General features: G+C 46.0%; 1 protein-coding gene across 1 annotated transcript in view; it reads left to right on the forward strand.

The window, feature by feature from the left end:
- Positions 1–20,374, forward strand: part of LOC126199696 (cytochrome P450 6a2-like) — an 85,266-nt gene that overhangs the window by 61,718 nt on the left and 3,174 nt on the right. The window contains exons 3-4 of the mRNA XM_049936622.1: positions 4,067–4,304; positions 19,382–19,612. Coding sequence (XP_049792579.1) covers positions 4,067–4,304; positions 19,382–19,612 — 469 coding nt within the window. The remainder of the gene's footprint in view (positions 1–4,066; positions 4,305–19,381; positions 19,613–20,374) is intronic.

Genomic DNA, 20,374 nt, shown 5'->3' on the forward strand with positions numbered 1-20,374 from the left:
TTATTATGATTTCACTAATTTTTAAAACTACAATTGTTGCCTGATAGTCAGTCATTTTTGTCTCTTATGGAGCAATTTTCGTATCAATTATAATTTCCTTAAGTCCATTTCGTATGACATTTTTCCTGGATATACACGATAAACCTTTCGATAATATTGCCTGCTGATCGTCTGAGAAAGGAATGTTACTGATGTTTATTACTCATTACGGAAATTTGTGCTTTACAGCTGGGATAGCGTCGGGTTTTTGATTAGAAATATGACAAATCTTTAATTCTTTTTTCATGACTAATTTGAGTTGGTATTGAATGATTGTTGACACTGTTACAAACTGCTCGCCTCATATTGTGCAACTCAACTTTTATTAATTGGTTTTTTTAAATTTTTTGTAGTTCTGTAGCTATCCCTTTATCAGACTCTCTTTTCTGTAGCTAGTCATAAAATTTCAGACTTAGCCTTAATTTTTTTTGCAACTAAAGTGGTGCTATTAATTTTCACTTTAGCATAGTTAGGAATTACATGCAACAGTGAACATCTCTTATTAAGAATTACGTGTAGACGATTTTTAACAATCTTCATTTGTAATTTAAAAAACTTCTCCTTTCTTCTGGATCGCTAATGTACTGTATTTACCCGACTTTTTTCTATGCTTTATCTGATGTATTTGACAACTTTGTGCATTGCTGATACAGTTATGGCTGAGAGGGGAACGTTATTTAGGTCTATGACGGTGGAGCGCTTCCCTGTATATATTACTTTTAATTTCACAATTTACCGTTATGTTTTCAACGGAAAATTGGCAATATGCCACAAGTAGGGGCTTTAAATTCACGTTTCAGACGTTATGGATAACTGAGTTAAAGTTGTTCCTAAATTACATATGATAATGGCACTGAAGAGCCAAAGAAACCTGTGCACCTGACTAATATCGTGTAGTGCCCCAACGAGCATGACGAATTGCTGCAACATGACGTGGCACGGACTCGACTAATGTCTGGAGTAGTGCTTGAGGGAACTGACACCATCAGTCCTGCATGGCTGTCCATAAATCCGTAAGACTACGAGGGGGTGGAGATCTCTTCTGAACAGCACGTTGCAAGACATGTTCAATAACGTTAATGTCTGGGGAGTTTGGTGGCCAGCGAAAGTGTTTAAACTCAGAAGTGTTCCTGGAGCCGCTCTGTATCTATTGTGGTCGTGTGGGGTGTCGCATTATCTTGCTGGAATTGCCCAAGTCCGTCGGAATCACAATGGACATGAATGGATGCAGGTGATCAGACAGGATGCTCACATACGTGTTACCTGTCAGAGTCGTATCTAGACGTACCAGGGGTCCCATATCACTCCAACTGCACACGGCCACACCATTACACAGCCTCCACCAGCTTGAACTGCCCCCTCCAGAGATACATGGCCATTGGACTCATGAGGTTGTCTGGGGAGTTTGGTGGCCAGCGAAAGTGTTTAAACTCAAAAGAGTGTTCCTGGAGCCGCTTTGTATCTATTGTGGTCGTGTGGGGTGTCGCATTACCTTGCTGGAATTGCCCAAGTCCGTCGGAATCACAATGGACATGAATGGATGCAGGTGATCAGACAGGATGCTCACGTACGTGTTACCTGTCAGAGTCGTATCTAGAGGTACCAGGGGTCCCATATCACTCCAACAGCACACGGCCACACCATTACACAGCCTCCACCAGCTTGAACTGCCCCCTCCAGAGATACAGGGCCGTTGGACTCATGAGGTTGTCTCCATAGCCGTACACATCCATCAGCTTGTTACAATTTGAATCGAGACTCGCCAACATGGTTCCAGTCATCAACATCCAATGTCGGTGTTGACAGTCCCAGGTGAGGCGAAAAGCATTTTGTCATGCAGTCATCAAGGGCACACGAGTGGGCCTTCAGTTCCGAAAGCCTAATCGACCACGTTTCGTTGAATGTTTAGCACGCTGACACTTGTTGACGGCCCAGCATTGAAATCTGCAACAATTTGCGGAAGGGTTGCACTTCTGTCACTTTGAACGATTCTCTTCAGTAGTCGTTGGTCCCGTTCTTGCAGGATCTTTCTCTGGGCGGAGCCATGTCGGAGATTTGACGTTAAATCTGATTCCTGATATTCACGGCACACTCGGGAAAATCTCCACTTCATCGCTACCTCAGATATGCTGCGTCCCATTGCTCGTGCACGGACTGTAACGCCTCGTTAAAACTCAGATTTTGATAAACTGACACTGTAGCAGCAGTAACCGACCTAACAACTGCACCGGACACTTGTTGTCTTATACAGGCGTTGCCGATCGCAGCGCCGTATTCTGCCTGATTACATATCTCTTTATTTGAATACACATGCCTATACCAGACGCTTCAGTGTACAAACCCTGTGACAAATTTGTAACACAAATCTGAAGATGGCAATCTAACATTGCTGAAACTAGTATTATCTGGTGTACTTAACATCTCTGTGATACAATTATGGCTTAAATTTAAGTGTAGTATTGCATGGGAGTGTCTCTTCTGTGAGTTTAGATACATGTTTTCAGTTGACGGGTGGCAGTGTGACACACGTATATGATGATATGAAGATGTCACTATAACTTTGCTGAAACTACACTACTGGCTATTAAAACTGCTGCACCAAGAAGAAATTCAGATGATAAACGGGTATTCATTGGACAAATATGTTGTACTAGAACTAACATGTGATTACATTTTCACGCAATATGGGTGCGTAGATCCTGAGAAATCAGCACCCAGAACAACCACCTCTGGCCGTAATAACGGCCTTGATACACCTGGGCATTGAGTCAAACAGAACTTGGATGTCGTGTACAGGTACAGCTGCCCATGCAGCTTCAACACGATACCACAGTTCATCGAGAGTAGTGACTGGCGTATTGTGACGAGCCAGTTGCTCGGCCACCATTGACCAGACGTTTTCAATTGGTGAGAGGTCTGGAGAATGTGCTGACCAGGGCAGCAGTCGAACATTTTCTGTATCTCGAAAGGACTATACACGACCTGCAACATGCGGTCATGCATTATCGTGCTGAAATGTAGGGTTTCGCAGGGATCGAATGAAGGGTAGAGCCACTGGTCGTAACACATCTGAAATGTAACGTCCACTGTTCAAAGAGCCGTCAATACGAACACGAGGTGACAGAGACGTGTAATCAATGTGCGTTCACAACGATGTCGCCAAACACGGATGCGACCATCATGATGCTGTAAACAGAACCTGGATTCATCCTAAAAAATTACGTTTTGCCATTCGAGCACCCAGGTTTGTCGTTGAGTACACCATCGCAGGCGCTCCTGTCCATGATGCAGCGTCAGTGGTAACCGCAGCCATGGTCTCCGAGCTGATAGTCCATGCTACTGCAAAAGTCGTCCAACTGTTCGTGCAGATGGTTGTCGTCTTGCAAACGGCCCCATCTGTTGATTCAGGGATCGAGACTTGGCTGCACGATCCGTTACAGGCATGCGGATAAGATGCCTGTCATGTCGACTGCTAGTGATACGGGGCCGTTGGGATCCAGCACGGCGTTCCGTATAACCCTCTTGAACCCACGGATTCCATATTCTGCTAACAGTCATTGGATCTCGACCAACGCAAGTAGCAATGTCGCGATACGATGAACCGCAATCGCGATAGGTTACAATGCGACTTTTATCAAAGTCGGGAACGAGATGGTACGCATTCCTCCTCCTTACACGAGGCATCACAACAACGTTTCACCAGGCAACGCCGGTCAACTGCTGCTTGTGTATGAGAAATCGGTTGGAAACTTTCCTCATGTCAGCACGTTGTAGGTGTCGCCACCGGCGCCAACCTTGTGTGAATGCTCTGAAAAGCTAATTATTTGCATATCACAGCGTCTGTAACACGTCATCTTCGTGGTGTAACAGTTTTAACGGGCAGTAGTGTAGTTATCAGGATGTGTATGAAATGCGATCTGGGCAGTAGACCTTCTACTTGGGAAGCCTTTATTGTACATTAATTGTGTTTCTTCTCTCTGAACGTGAATTCTCCCCCGCCTCTCCTGACCTCGCCGCTATTCTCCAGGTGTCGCAGCCCTCTCGCTGGGACCCTCTTCTGCCGTGCCTGCGGCCGCTGCTGCTACCCCTGCGGTACCTGCTTCCGCGCTGCACCATCATCTCGGAGGGCCATCAGCTGTTCCAGCGGCTCTTCCGCGAGACCGTGAGGCACCGCGAGCGGCACGGCATCGAGTGCGATGACGTCATCCAGCTGCTGCTGCAGATCAAGAATGGCGGACTCGTGTCACCGTGCAGCAGTCCTGCCCGTAAGTCGTTCTTACTGAGTCCTCTAGCGCTAAGCCTCCGCCCCCCCCCCCCCCACATGATCCACATGATTTTCACACCACCACTTATCACCGTCTCGTTCGTACAACTGACTCACAAAAATACGCAGGTCTGCTGAAAAGTAATGACTCCATGTTTTTTATTCTGTTCTCAGTATCGGTTAAGACATAGATGTCATGCTTTGTACTCGGTTGGGGAATTCAGATATCCAGAAATGGAATGGAATGTTCGATATACGTTACGTCATTAAATTAGATTGACCCAATAACTACGAGATCCTAGTGCGTGGGAAGTATGTTACGAAAAAAAAGGAATGCATATTTACAGGAAAATTTGCGTATGTAGATTTTATATCCGAATATCCAGATGGAAAGAATCCTAAAATTTCCTCAGTAATGGTCGTCACAGATGTGGTATAAGCTAAGAATCCGAATACAATTCCACTTGCTACATGCTCATTGACATTAATATTTCCATGAATATCTATATAGGAGAATGCTTAATAAACTAGTAGGGTTGCTGTAGTGTAGATCGTAAAACACAATAGGGTACAGGACTTCGGTATATAAATTGTTGGTCTCCGGATTTGCAGATGTCGAAATGTGCTGCAGATTTCAATTATGTGTTCTTAACAATAAAACGTGTGCTAAAATATTCGTCGCTGGTGTTCAGTCAAGAAAGTCATGTTCTAAAAATCATCGACAGCTGCTAAGAGATTGCTCATTTGCGGATTCCGTCTTGATTCTTAAGGAAGTTTTAGTTTTCCGAAATGTCGTAGCACACAAGCAAAAAGAGTGTTTCATAATTCGAAAACAGCTCTATTTCAGTGATGTAAAAATGTAATTATATTACTTGCGCCTCTTCGACGCCCCTCCTTGAATTCAGAAAAGCTTGGAAGCTTTCGTTCCTTCTGCTGGTAGGGAGGGCAGGTCTTTCTCATAATCTATATAGATTTTAAGAGCTTCTGTTTAGCCTTAGATGCTTTTCCTCTTTTGAGCGATTTTAATTGGTTTTCTATTCCACGATTACTTATCTCAATTACTCCCATTTCGGTGTTCGTGCAGTGATTGAAACGACGAAGGAAAACAGAATCTTCTGCAGTGTACTAATTTCGGACGTCTGAGTTCAGTATTTTTGTCCTCCATCTTCCGTTCCGGTAGCATTATGGTAACTGAGCGACCGACAGATAACTCTGATTCTCTTACTAATAAAGAAAAATCATTACCTCTTAGTTATTTTCGTCAAATTAGTCGGTAAAATTTTACTTTAGAATTTAGTGAATGCTTCTCGCACTATCTCATTAGCCTATTTTGTCTTAGTTTGGCGTTTGCTTATTAGTATTGCTTTGACTTCGCTTAAATCTGTTTGATGCTTCCTTCGCTGTGTCAGAAACTTTTTAACGCGGCTATTTTGACAGGGAATGCTGAAAAGTTGTGACTCCAAATCTGTTTTCTGTTCTCAAATTTCTTTTCTGTTCTCGAATTCCCATCACATCACCTTGTTAAGCGCTGTCTGGCTGGGCTAGGATGGGTGACCATCCGATCTGCGGTGCGCTGTAGGCAAGTGGGGTACACTCAACCCTTCTGAGGCAAACTGAGGAGCTACTTGATAGAGAAGTAGCGGCTCCGGAATCGGAAACCGACATACGAGCGGGAGAGCGGTGTACTGACCACATGCCCCCCCCCCCCCCCCCCCCCCCCGTGTCCGCTTCGGGTAACGCCTTTGGTCTGAGGACAACACGGCGGCCGGTCGGTAGCGCTGGGTCTGCCAGGGCCTGTGGACGGTATTTACGAGTTACGTTTTAAGTTCTCTAAATCGGTTTCGATATTACATGTCACGCACATTATTCACTAGCCCTTCCCTCATCACTGCACGAGTCGCAACTTTCTGCCGCTAGAGGGCTCCGAATTGTAGACTGTAACAGGGCGGTTTATCAAGAAACTACGACGGTGTGTGAGAAACTGCGTGCTGTATTCGAGTTTCTAGCCGCAGGAAACGTGCCTCCAATTGAAATTTTAGGCGAATAAAAGATGCGTACGGTAATGATTGTATCGACATGAGTAATATGCCAATGTGGGTTGTTCACGCTCGTAATGAAGGAGATGGTGGTGCTAATCGCATCGTGTATAACAGCGCTCGGAGTGTTTCCGAAACTTAAAGAACACATTCGTGGTCTTCACTTTCATAGTGATGCAGCAATGCAAGTGGAGGTCAGGTTGTTGTTCGGTCAAAAATGTCAAAAGTTCTACAGTGACGCTATCGGCAAACTAGTCTCTCATTGGGAGAAATGTGCACATCGCCACGGTGACTGTGTCGAGAAGTGAAAGCCTGAAGAATAAATACGTAGAATGTTAATAAAGGCTGTTTTATATAAAAATCTTTAAGAGTTTTCACGTAAGAAATTCGGAGTCATCACTTTTTCAGCACGCCCTCGCAGGTAGGGCTAATCCTATAATCTGACATGGAAAGATGATCAAGGACTGAAAACTACTAAAACGAACACTTGCAACACCTGCAATACATGGTGTTTGTCAACCTCCAACATTCTGATGGCGTGTATCGTCTCATATGACAATGATTCCGAAACGTAGCTCTGTCAGATTTATGCTTATTGTCGTTTGCGGATCGTCCCCCTATAACTTCTACTACACCGAACACTTACCGATTTCTTACACTATTCGCAATCTTGACACCTACCACCAAATTATTTCGTCCCTAACATTCGTATTCTCCCATACCTGCACCACGAAATCTTTCCAGCTTTACGTATACCGACACTCCACATCCTAATTCAACGAAAGTTTATCCGCCTACCCCAACCAGGTCACTAAACGTGCCTCAAGATGTACCCATGTTCCTACGGGCTCTTACCTCACCTTTAAACTTGAAGTGATTATGCTTTCTTATGTAACTATTATTAATAACTTCTATTTCTCTGGCAGTAAAGATGGTTAACACTTATATGAGTAGATCGACTCCTCCCCCCACCTCTCCCCGTCGACTGGAATGATGCTGACGTAATAACAATGAAGTGAAAACAAAAATACGTCGTTAGGCCTAACACCAACCCAAAAATCTACTCTTATCATAGCTTGAATAATAGTTCACGCACTCTCCTTTCATCACTAAGAAACCTGCTATGAGGGTACAAATGTGTCAACAGGTCCCACGTTTACCACATTTATTTAGCTAAGATCAAGATTTCGAGACATTAATGTCTCGCGCAGTTTCGTTAAGCCTATGCAAGACGGTCTTCCTCTACTGGATACTTGTTTTGTTAATGCCACATTGTTATTTAGTAAACATTTAAAATGATCATTCTAAGAATTTAAATACAAGAAAGGATAGCAGTAATTAAAAAAGGAGCGAAGTAGGTCTGTATCCTGCTGCCCGTCTTATTCAGTCTATAGCTTGCTCGTGCGGAAATTGGTAGTATGGAGACATTTGGAAAGGGGATTGATATTGACAAACAAGAAAAAGAGTCTATGGTTTGAGAATGCTGATATCCGTGGTACATGTCCATAGACTGAATCTTCTCTTAGCAGTAAGATGTGAGTCTGCGCGTGATGCCCAGATAGGGCTCATGTACTGCCAGCGATGACAGTAGCTGATAGGCATCACATAATGCCATGTTCTTCTAGGAACAGAAGTTCTCGCAGAAAAAGTTTCCCCATCTATAGTATCGCTCTTCTTAGCGTTATGAAAAAGTTCGTCTCGCCATATTCTTCAGCTAACCGGTTATGAAAAAATTCCACTCGACATGTCCTTCAGCTAACTGCTTAGTTCTAATATTTATTATCAACAATCAAATTACCTGATAACAACTTTTCTATGATAAAAGCATTCCTGTGTGCTCTTTGCCAACGTTTACTTTACCAATATCTGTGAATTCCAAAAGCAACAGAACTACAAATTTTACAAGGTACCTTCGGTCACCTCCTATGTTATACAGGATGTACATAAAGTACGGGAACACTTTCAATTATTTATTGCACAAGAACCAAACGTTGTACAGATATCATACATATGTCAATTTGAAGTGAAACCTACGGTCGCCTGTTCGAATCCTGCCTCGGGCATGGGTGTGTGTCATGTCCTTCAGTTAGTTAGGTTTAAGTAGTTCTACGTTCTAGGGGACTGATGACCTCAGAAATTAAGTCCCGTAGTGCTCAGAGCCATTTGAACCATTTGAAGAGAAGCCCTGTAGGGCTTTTATCATATATACCGCCACAGCGTAGTTTGGTAATTTGCCGATAGTCAGTGATAGTCGCAAAGATGGCGAGTTCAGGTGAGGCGCGAGCTTTCTGTGTGTTGGAGTTCGACAAAAACAAGTGTGCTACAGCTGTTTAGCGGATGTTTAGAACCAAGTACGGTAAGAAGCCACCAACAAGGAAGGCCATTTACCACTGCCACAACAGCTTCGTTGCGGCGGGTTGCTGGTGCCCGGAAAAGAGAAGCGGACGTCCCAGTGTGAGTGAACTGAATGTGGAGCGTGTACGAGAGTCATTCATAACCAGTCCAGAGAAATCAGTCTGTCTCCCGTGAACTCGTAATGGGTCCAGTGACAGTGCGGAAAGTCCTGCGACAGGAGTTGTCCAAGAAAGCATTGAAATTAGACTTAGTGCAGAAGTTCCATGACGATGACAAAGACAAGCGTTTTGAGTTCTGTTCGCAGTTGCAACAACTGAATGTGGATGGGGATGGCATTGTTTATAACTTAATTACTTAATAACTTAATAACTTAATTTTTAGCTACGAAGCCACTTTTCACACTATTGGAAAAGTGAACAGGCGTAATTATCGAATCTGGGGCCGAAGCATCCACACGCATGCATTGAATTTGAGCGTGATGCCCCAAAGGTAAATATTTTTTGTGCCTTGTCACGTCGAAAACTGCACGGGCCATTCTTTTTCGCCGATAGCACTGTCACTGGATATTTCTACTTGGACATGTTGCAGCAATGGCCGATGCCTCAAACGCAATCGGACTCTCCGTTCATCTTTCAGCAGGTTAGGGCTCCATCCCATTTTCATCGTGAAGCTCGGACGTGCCACAGAAAGCTGTTTCATGAAATGGCCTCCCCAATCACCAGATCTCACTCCGTACGACTTTTCTTCTGTGGGAACATACACTCCTGGAAATTGAAATAAGAACACCGTGAATTCATTGTCCCAGGAAGGGGAAACTTTATTGACACATTCCTGGGGTCAGATACATCACATGATCACACTGACAGAACCACAGGCACATAGACACAGGCAACAGAGCATGCACAATGTCGGCACTAGTACAGTGTATATCCACCTTTCGCAGCAATGCAGGCTGCTATTCTCCCATGGAGACGATCGTACAGATGCTGGATGTAGTCCTGTGGAACGGCTTGCCATGCCATTTCCACCTGGCGCCTCAGTTGGACCAGCGTTCGTGCTGGACGTGCAGACCGCGTGAGACGACGCTCAATGGGGGACAGATCCGGAGATCTTGCTGGCCAGGGTAGTTGACTTACACCTTCTAGAGCACGTTGGGTGGCACGGGATACATGCGGACGTGCATTGTCCTATTGGAACAGCAAGTTCCCTTTCCGGTCTAGGAATGGTAGAACGATGGGTTCGATGACGGTTTGGATGTACCGTGCACTATTCAGTGTCCCCTCGACGATCACCAGTGGTGTACGGCCAGTGTAGGAGATCGCTCCCCACACCATGATGCCGGGTGTTGGCCCTGTGTGCCTCGGTCGTATGCAGTCCTGATTGTGGCGCTCACCTGCACGGCGCCAAACACGCACACGACCATCATTCGCACCACGGCAGAAGCGACTCTCATCGCGGAAGATGACACGTCTCCATTCGTCCCTCCATTCACGCCTGTCGCGACACCACTGGAGGCTGGCTGCACGATGTTGGGGCGTGAGCGGAAGACGGCCTAACGGTGTGCGGGACCGTAGCCCAGCTTCATGGAGACGGTTGCGAATGGTCCTCGCCGATACCCCAGGAGCAACAGTGTCCCTAATTTGCTGGGAAGTGGCGGTGCGGTCCCCTACGGCACTGCGTAGGATCCTACGGTCTTGGCGTGCATCCGTGCGTCGCTGCGGTCCGGTCCCAGGTCGACGGGCACGTGCACCTTCCGCCGACCACTGGCGACAACATCGATGTACTGTGGAGACCTCACGCCCCACGTGTTGAGCAATTCGGCGGTACGTCCACCCGGCCTCCCGCATGCCCACTATACGCCCTCGCTCAAAGTCTGTCAACTGCACATACGGTTCACGTCCACGCTGTCGCGGCATGCTACCAGTGGTAAAGACTGCGATGGAGCTCCGTATGCCACGGCAAACTGGCTGACACTGACGGCGGCGGTGCACAAATGCTGCGCAGCTAGCGCCATTCGACGGCCAACACCGCGGTTCCTGGTGTGTCCGCTGTGCCGTGCGTGTGATCATTGCTTGTACAGCCCTCTCGCAGTGTCCGGAGCAAGTATGGTGGTTCTGACACACCGGTGTCAATGTGTTCTTTTTTCCATTTCCAGGAGTGTATTAAAGATCTGGTGTATGTACCGCCTCTACCACGTGATGTAGCAGAGCTCCGGGACAGAATACGGGAAGCGAATGCCACAGTCGACGATGCAATGCTGAGACGTGTATAGGAAGAATTCGATTACCGTATTGACGTCTGCCGGGTGACTCATGGATTGCATATCGAATGTTTGTAAAAAAAGACTTTCAGAGTTTCTCTTCAGAATGCAGTACGTATGACATCTGTACAATGTTCAGTTCTTGTGCAGGCTTTCTCTGCATTCTGTACTAACATCAGTGACCTTGCAGGCAGAAATAAGCCACTGGTCGGTGCCAACTCTCCAGAGTTAGTACAAGAACTGTGTTCCCTCTCTCCCGCTGCCACAACAGCTTGCATGGTTCCTTCCTAGCATCATACACTAAGACGAGAAAAGCCAGAGGTTAGCGACATGCGCATGTAGAAATGGCGGTAGTACCGATACACTGGGTACAAAACGGCAGTGCATTGGCGCTCAGGTGACTGACTTCAAATGGCTTCAAGCGTGATTATGGACGCACTACGGGAATTAAAGACGTTGACTGCTGAATGATAACTGGAGCTAGACACATGTTACATTCTGTATCTGTAATCGTTACGGAAGTCGATATTCCCAGGTCCACAGTGTCAAGACTGTGCGGAGACTACCACATTTCAGGAATTACGTATCATAACGGACAACGCCGTGGCCGACGGCCTTCACTTAACGACCGAGAGCAGCGGCGTTTGCGCAGACTTGTCAGTGCTATCAGACAAGCAACATTACATAGACTAACCGCAGAAATCCGTGTGAGACGTAGGACAAACGTATCCATTAGGAAATTTGGTGTGAATGTGCTATAGCAGCAGACGACCGACGCGATAGTCGTTGCTAACAGCACGACATCGCGTGCAGCTAATCTCTTGGGTTCGTGCCCATATTGTTTGGACGGTAGACGACTGGAAAACAGTGACCCGTTCACATGAGTCTCGATTTAAATTGATAAGAGGTGATGGTAGGGATCGAGTGTGGCGCAGACCCCACGAAGATATGGACCTAAGTTGTGAAAAATGTACTGTGAAAGTTGGTGGTGGCTCCATAATGGCGTGGACTGCGTTTACATGGAATGGATTAAGTTTTTGATCCAACTGAACCGATCGTTGACTGGAAATGGTTATGTTCGGCTACCATTTTCAGCCATTCATGGCTGCCATTCACGTTCCCAAATAACAACGTCATGTCAGCGGCCACATTTGATTCATGTGAAGAACATTGTGGATATGCGATCTGAAGTTTTCCTGGCGTATTTCCAATTTGAACAGTTATCGGGTATCCGACCGGGTAGCGTCGTTATTTCTCCACAATATTTCGGCAGACGTACACGCTGCCATCTTCAGGTGGTACCTGACGAATGCTGTGCTGTTCCTCTCGGCGCCCTATATATACTACCCGTTACCCCTTCCACCGTTCCTCCCCTGGCGTCTACGGTGCGGCCGGCGCGGCGGCTACTGGAGGTGGTGGGGGAAGCGGCCCCTGGGTCTGAACTGGGGTCTCCCTGCTGCCGCCGTCGGGGGCGGTCCTCGATCTCTGGGACCGCATCTTTCTCTCCAGGCTGAGTGCGGGGTTCCATGCCTGAATAATTTGAAGGCCGCTGTCTTTATTAATTAAATCGTCCTGTAGTCGGATTTCGATGGCCTCTTTAGTAACGCATTCCCAGAAGTAGGAGGACTGACAGAGAATTTTTGTTTTTTCATAGTCGATAGTATAGCCAGTCTTTATACAATGGTCAGCCACGGCTGATTTAGTGGCCTGGCGTTATTCGGTATGGCTCTTCTACAGTGCGGACTGTCTCCCCAATGTATGATTTTCCGCACTGACAGGGAAATTGATAAACGCCTGGTTTTCTAAGGCCTAGGTCATCTTTCACTGAACCCAGTAGAGTCAAGGTTTTTGCGGGGGGTCGGAATACACATTTCACATTGTGTTTCCTCAGGATTCTACCGAATTTTCTTGAGGTGTTCCCGACTGGGACACAGTGTATACAGAAAACCTACACACACAGATTTGTACCTAAATGCCTTCAGTTGCCACCACAACTCCCAGTGTGAAGGCGTTTTGCGCACACTTGTTCTCAGGGCACGATAGATCTGCGATCAGAACAGCCTTCCAGCAGAGCTGCAGCACCTCGAGACAACATTCCGGAAAAATGGGTACAACAGAAGCAAATAAGACACGCACTCAGACAGACTGCACCAAGAGAACAAGAAGAAGAAACAGAAGAACACAAGTCATTGGCGTGCATTCCGTTTGTGGATAATTCGAGTGAATGATGTGGCCACCCAAATAGTCAGATATGAATCCCATAGAACAAATATGGGAAATAATCGACACGTCAGTTCGAGCAGAAAATCCTGCACCGGGAACACTTAGTTGTGGTCGGCTATGCAGACGTCATGGCTCAATACTTCTGCAGGGGCTTCCACCGACTTGTGGAGTCCATGCCAGGTTGAGTTGCTGCACTACTACGGGCAAAACGAGGTCAGACGTGGTATTAGAAGGTATCATACGAGCTTTGTCACCTCAGTGTACCGTGCGCCAAGAGTAACAACGTCCCATCAGTCCCAACAAGACTAAGAAAATCGCGCACTCCTTCTTTCTGTGCGTAGTACGTTTCTTCTTCATCCTATTTGGTATAGGTCTAACATACTTCAGTAATATATTACAGTCTGTCGCACGAGTGTTTGGTAAGATACTTACTGGTTTCTTCCAGTATCTTACCAATGAACTGAAGACTGCTCTCTCCCCCCTCTCCCATCACCGCTTTACCAATAGCTGAACATTTACATTACGTTTCTAAATGTTCGTACATAAATCTCAACTTCTGTTCTGTCCACGTTACACCAACGAAGAGCTTGGGCTGTACTGTAGATACATTCAGTTCTAGAAATATGTTTAACCTTCTGTTACAGTAACACTGAGAATGCTTTCTAGTGTGACTCTATTCACAAGCTAGACCACAGCAGTCGTAGCTCAAAATAATACCGGTTCTAGATAAAAAAAAGATAATCCCATTGGGAGGCTGATATATAGCTGTCTCCATTGGGCAAGTTCCTCTCATGCTGAGCTAATATTTATGTTAAAGCTCGATTTTACAGCGGAAATTTCACCGAGTGCTTCCTTCTCATCTTTGCTTATATTACCTGTGTACAACCTGGTCCTTTTAAGTTTCAACATATTCCCACACCAGAATTCAGGTATCCACTTGTTTCGCCTCTTCCCACCTACATGCAAATCTAAATAAACGCGTTTACCGCACATTCCCACCTTATGACACCGTCATGAAAACTTATAATAGAGTTCGCGGAAATTTTGCGGTGCTATGTCTTGTAAATGATCCTATAAGCTACAAAATTTAAAAAAGTTATTCTTCTCAATAAATCAGGAGATAAGTCACATATTGTTTTCCTGTGACATTTCACAAAATAATTTTAATTGCCGTTTTACCTGTTTGTTAATTTGAAATATAAAATTTAGACACAATATTTTCTGCTAATCTCACAATTAATTAAGATATTTGCCTCTCTTTCGATGGATACATCGGACATATGCAGGCTCAGGGTCTGCATCATTGACCGCTGGTAACAAAAACTACTGTACAAATATTTATTTCAACATCAGTCTAGACCAACACATTTCAAACGAGAAGTATTGTTAATTTGTGTGTAGACTTTTACAGTCGGTGGCAAATTAAATAAAATCCTTTGACCATTAAGCCGCATCACTAAAATTATTATTAAAACCGACGTTTCGACCGTCTTCTTCAGGAATCTGTGCTGCCATTTCTGGTAATGGTCCTTCCTATACACCTACGTATTTAGCTTGCCAAGCGATAACCGATGTTACTATACGAAGTTTAAAAACTCGACGGCAAGGCTTCGTGAATGGTTTCCTCGCACAACAAGAAGATGACTGTGTCAACATAACTATGGATGTGCATTGTTTTTCGAGCATGTTACTGTTACGCATTCCACGCTGACAAGTGCCTTTTGCCGGAGGGAAATATGCGAGGCCGGTAACAAGTATTACAGAAGTAAACAAACCCTGAATCAATGTTATGTGGGCCTGAATAGCCTTCAGCTAGTGCAGAGGAAGTACAGTGACACCCGTATAACACGTAGCTGTCTTGACATCCGTTGTTAGTAATTCTGGTGGGCAGTCTGCCCTGAAGTGACACATAAATACGAGGATCATTACATGTATCCGTAGGCGTCAGCAAAGGTGTGTATGGCGTTGTTTGTAATTGCCTGTGCCCTTGGTTTGTAGTCTAGAAACGTACGCGAACCAAGATCTTGCGACAATACCTCAGATGTATTGTTTGGTGGATGGCAGTGCACTTGTGCGAGGAACGCAGCTCAATGAGCAGATTACAGGACCGAAAGACATTTGAAGGAATTCATTGCCGCCTCTCTGAATACAGGAGTTACACAAGCCCACTATGCAGCGGGGGTCGACCAGAACGTTAAACACCAGATGATGAGGAAGTTCTACTCAGCGCTGTGGAATAAATTACTGGAATCAGCACAAGGTGATTAGGTTTGTAGAGGAATGCGCCGCACGTGAAGATCTGGAGACATTTGTGTGAAAACGTGCTGCATCCATACAATCTGCAGCTGGTACAAGCCTCTGTCTCCTGTGGATTATCCTCCAAGAGTAACGTTCTGCCAGTGGTTTCTGGCAAAGTGTTATGTCGCCCAACTTTGCAACTGTTGTTTTATCCATTTACGAGGACGGAATCGATAGTTTGCATAAGCATCACGTGTGGGCGGATACAAATCGCCGTGCAAGTATCCAATCGTCTCAGCAGCAGAGATTCTCCATTAACATCTGGGCAGCCATTGTTGGCGAATGCTTGTTGGGACCGTAAATCGTGCCAGGGAGATTTACTGGACAGAACTACACAGATTTATTGCATACTGCATTGTCTGAGTAGTGCATCTTGTCGACAATTGTACCTCAAGCACGATAGTGCTCTTGCACTTTTCAGTCTACCTCAAGGCACCTAAATGCTCAATTTCGTTGTGCTTTGTGTAGGTGCGTGTGGATCGATTTCTTGGTCATCCCATTCGCGCGATTTAAACACCTGGACTTCCACCTATTGGGACACATAAAATCTCTCATTGTGTTAGACTGCTGTTGTGGATGATCCTGCTCTCATTCACACATTTCGGCAGCCTCTGAGACAGTACGGACTACACGAGGCATTTTTCTTGATGCGCGGAATTCAGTAACCTGTATTCACTTTCAACATTTCCTCTGATACGTAATCAGAGTGTATCAGATGGTGTTACAGACGTACAGCGCAGTTGGTAGGAACTGAAGGTTGAATAACTCTTTAAGATGCATTTTCTGATCCATGTTGATGCAGCCTCTTTTCTTCTTGTTACGAAGGCTATTCGGAAAGTGAGGTCCGATAGATCGCGAAAAGCACACCGAGAAAAAGTTTTTATTTCCAACAGTTTTTTACACCTTCCAACTACTTCTTTACATAGTCGCCACTGCGACTTAAACATTTGCCGTATTCAATCAACTGTGGACAAAGCCCGACCAACAGGCATTACATGCATTGACCAAAAATGATAGTGCATTGAGAATGCCTAGTTTCTAGCCGAAATCCAGATCTGCCCATAAAAAATTCCAAAGAATGACCCATAGCTGAAATCTATTATTTACAAAAAAATTTGTCGTAGCGTTGTACCAACTCTCCAATACCCTCGTCATAGAAGGCAGCCGCCCGTGCTTCCCGCAATTTCCACACGTGCAGTTTGTCGTCTGTGCCGAGATGTTTTCTTCGTAGTCAGTGGTTTATGGGAGCCAAGTCTAAGATATATGGTAGCTGATGAAACAGTTTACATCGAAAACGCTGCACAGGCGTCCACGGTGTCCCTACATTGTACAGCCGAGAACTGTCATGAAGCAGCAAATTTATGACAGGTACCTTACGTATGGTTGCAATCAGGCGAAAACTCGCAGTAGACACCTGTACTTTGCGGAGACATTATTGTTCTACTCATCTCTACATTCTCAGTGTGTGGTCAGGAAAGAGTGCCGGCCGGAGTGGCCGAGCGGTTCTAGGCGCCACAGTCCGGAACCGCGCGACCGCTACGGTCGCAGGTTCGAATCCTGCCTCGGGTATGTATGTGTGTGATGTCCTTACGTTAGTTAGGTTTAAGTAGTTCTAAGTTGTAGGGGACTGAAGACCTCAGAACTTAAGTCCCATAATCCTCAGAGCCATTTCAACCATTTTCAGTAAAGAGCGAAGTGAGACGATCGACAGGCATACTACATCATTATCTACATGGATTATCTGCAAATCACATTTAAGTGCCTGGCAGAGGGTTCATCGAACCACCTTCACAATTCTGTATTATACTAATCTCGTACAGCGTGCGGAAAGAACGAACACCTATATCTTTCAGTACGAGCTCCAAAATTTCCCTTATTGTATCATGGTTATCGTTTCTTCCTATGTAGGCCGGTGTCAACAACGTATTTTCGAATTCCTAGGAGAAAGTTGGTGGTTGGAATTTCGTGAGAAGATTCCTCCGCAACGAGAAACGCCTTTGGTTTAATGATGTCTATCCGAATGCCTGTATCGCGGTAATAGAGAACGTGCTGCCCTTGTTTGAACTTTTTCAATGTACACCGTCATTCGCAACTGGTAAGGATCCCACAACACACAGCAGTATTCTAAAATAGGACGGACAAGCGTAGTGTAAACATATTAGAGATACTGCCCAACACAACTATGTAAAGAAAGCTTCTACGGTTTTTTACTGTCGTTTCCATTTCGCGATCTCTCAGAACTTAGTTTACGAATAGGCCACTTATACTCTACTGGCCATGAAAATTGCTACACCAACAAGAAATGCAGTTGATAAACGGGTATTCATTGGACAAATGTATTATACTAGAACCGACATGTGATTCCATTTTCACGCAATTTGGGTGCATAGATACTGAGAAATCAGTACCCAGAACAACCACCTCTGACCTGATACGCCTGGGCATTGAGTCAAACACAGCTTGGATAGCGTGTACATGTACAGCTGCCCATACAGCTTCAACACGATACCACAGTTCATCAAGAGTAGTGACTGGCGTATTGTGACGAGACAGTTGCTCGGCCACCATTGACCAGACGTTTTCAATTGGTGAGAGATCTGGAGAATGTGCTGGCCAGGGCAGCAGTCGAACATTTTCCGTATCCAGAAAGGCCCGTACAGGACCTGCAACATGCGGTCGTGTATTATCCTGCTGAAATGAAGGGTTTCGCAGGGATTGAATGAAGGGTAGAGCCACGGGTCGTAACACATCTGTAATATAACGTACATTGTTCAAAGTGCCGTCAGTGCGAACAAGAGGTGACCGAGACGTGTAACCAATGGCACCCCATACCATCACCCCGAGCGATACTCCAGTATGACGATGGTGAATACACGCTTCCAATGTGCGTTCACCGCGACGTCGCCAAACACGGATGCGACCATTATGATGCTGTAAACAGAACCTGGATTCATCCGAAATATGTCGTTATGCCATTCGTGCACCCAGGTTCGTCGTTGAGTACACCATCGCAGGCGCTCCTGTCTGTCATGCAGCGTCAAGGGCAACCGCAGCCATGGTCTCCGAGCTGATAGTCCATGCTGCTGCAAACGTCGTCGAACTGTTCGTGCAGACGGTTGTTGTCTTGCAAACGGCTCCATCTGTTGACTGAGGGTTCGAGACGTGGCTGCACGATCCGTTACAGCCATGCGGATAAGATGCCTGTCATCTCGACTGCTAGTGATTAGGGGCTTTTGGGATCCAGTACGGCGTACCGTACTACTCTCCTGAAGCCACCGATTCCATATTCTGCTAACAGTCATTGGATCTCGACCAACGCGATCAGCAATGTCGCGATACGATAATCCGCAATCGGTATAGGCTATAGTCCGACCTTTGTCAAAGTCGGAAACGAGATGGTACGCATTTCTCCTCCTTACACGAGGCATCACAACAACGTTTCACCAGGCAACGCCGGTCAACTGCTATTTGTGTATGAGAAATCGGTTGGAAACTTTCCTCGTGTCAGCACGTTGTAGATGTCGCCACCAGCGCCAACCTTGTGTGAATGCTCTCAAAAGCTGATCATTTGCATATCACAGCATCTTCTTCCTGTCGGTTTAATTTGGCATCTGTAGCACGTTATCTTGGTGCTGTAGCAATTCTAATGGGCAGTAGTGTAGGAGGACCCATCCCTGAAGTTTTGCCGTAGAGTTTTCAAACATCCTGGCCAATGGAACGTCGTGGCACGACTCAGAATCATCCTGGCATATAGGCAGTTTGTACTGGAGGACCAGCGCTTTTTTGGACCTGAAAAGGACCATTGCAAATGCGGTCGAAACGTCGGTTGTAATAGTTTCAAACAACCTGCAGGAGGCTGTTATTGACGTTTGGCATGCTGCTGATGTGTTGTACCGCGTGCCGCAGTACCCGACGCGACTGTGGACGAGGCGCTGGCCTACAAGCTGTTCGGGCTGTTCCTGGTGGGCTTCGAGATGACGTCGTCGGTGCTGAGCTTCTGCGCGTTCGAGCTGGCCGCCGACCAGGCCGTGCAGACGCGGGCGCGCCTCGAGGTGGACGCGGCGCTGCGCCGACACTCGGGTCGCCTCTCCTACGACGCGCTGCAGAGCACGCCCTACCTGGACGCCGTCATCACCGGTCAGTGCACGCCCTTTTATTTCCATCTAAGTTGGGTCGTTTCTGGGGAAGAGACCAAACAGCGAGGTCATCGGTCTCATCGGATTAGGGAAGGACGGGGAAGCAAGTCGGCCGTGCCCTTTCAAAGGAACCATCCCGGCATTTGCCTGGAGCGATTTAGGGAAATCACGGAAAACCTAAATCACGATGGCCGGACGCGGGATTGAACCGTCGTCCAGTGTGCTACCACTGCGCCACCTCGCTCGGTCCCCCTCCTCTAAGTCGTCAGTCCTCTAAATTTTTTGATGGACATCATCTCTCCACTTGTATAAACATCATGAGCTCAGATGGAAACCCAGTTCTAAGCAAAGAAGGGAAAGCAGAAAGGTGGAAGGAGTATATAGAGGGTCTATACAAGGGCGATGTACTTGAGGACAATATTATGGAAATGGAAGAGGATGTAGATGAAGATGAAATGGGAGATACGATACTGCGTGAAGAGTTTGGCAGAGCACTGAAAGACCTGAGTCGAAACAAGGCCCCCGGAGTAGACAACATTCCATTGGAACTACTGACGGCCTTGGGAGAGCCAGTCCTGACAAAACTCTACCATCTGGTGAGCAAGATGTATGAAACAGGCGAAATACCCTCAGACTTCAAGAAGAATATAATAATTCCAATCCCAAAGAAAGCAGGTGTTGACAGATGTGAGAATTACCGAACAATCAGTTTAATAAGCCACAGCTGCAAAATACTAACACGAATTCTTTACAGACGAATGGA

Source organism: Schistocerca nitens, chromosome 8 (assembly GCF_023898315.1).
Source record: "Schistocerca nitens isolate TAMUIC-IGC-003100 chromosome 8, iqSchNite1.1, whole genome shotgun sequence".
Taxonomy (NCBI): domain Eukaryota; kingdom Metazoa; phylum Arthropoda; class Insecta; order Orthoptera; family Acrididae; genus Schistocerca; species Schistocerca nitens.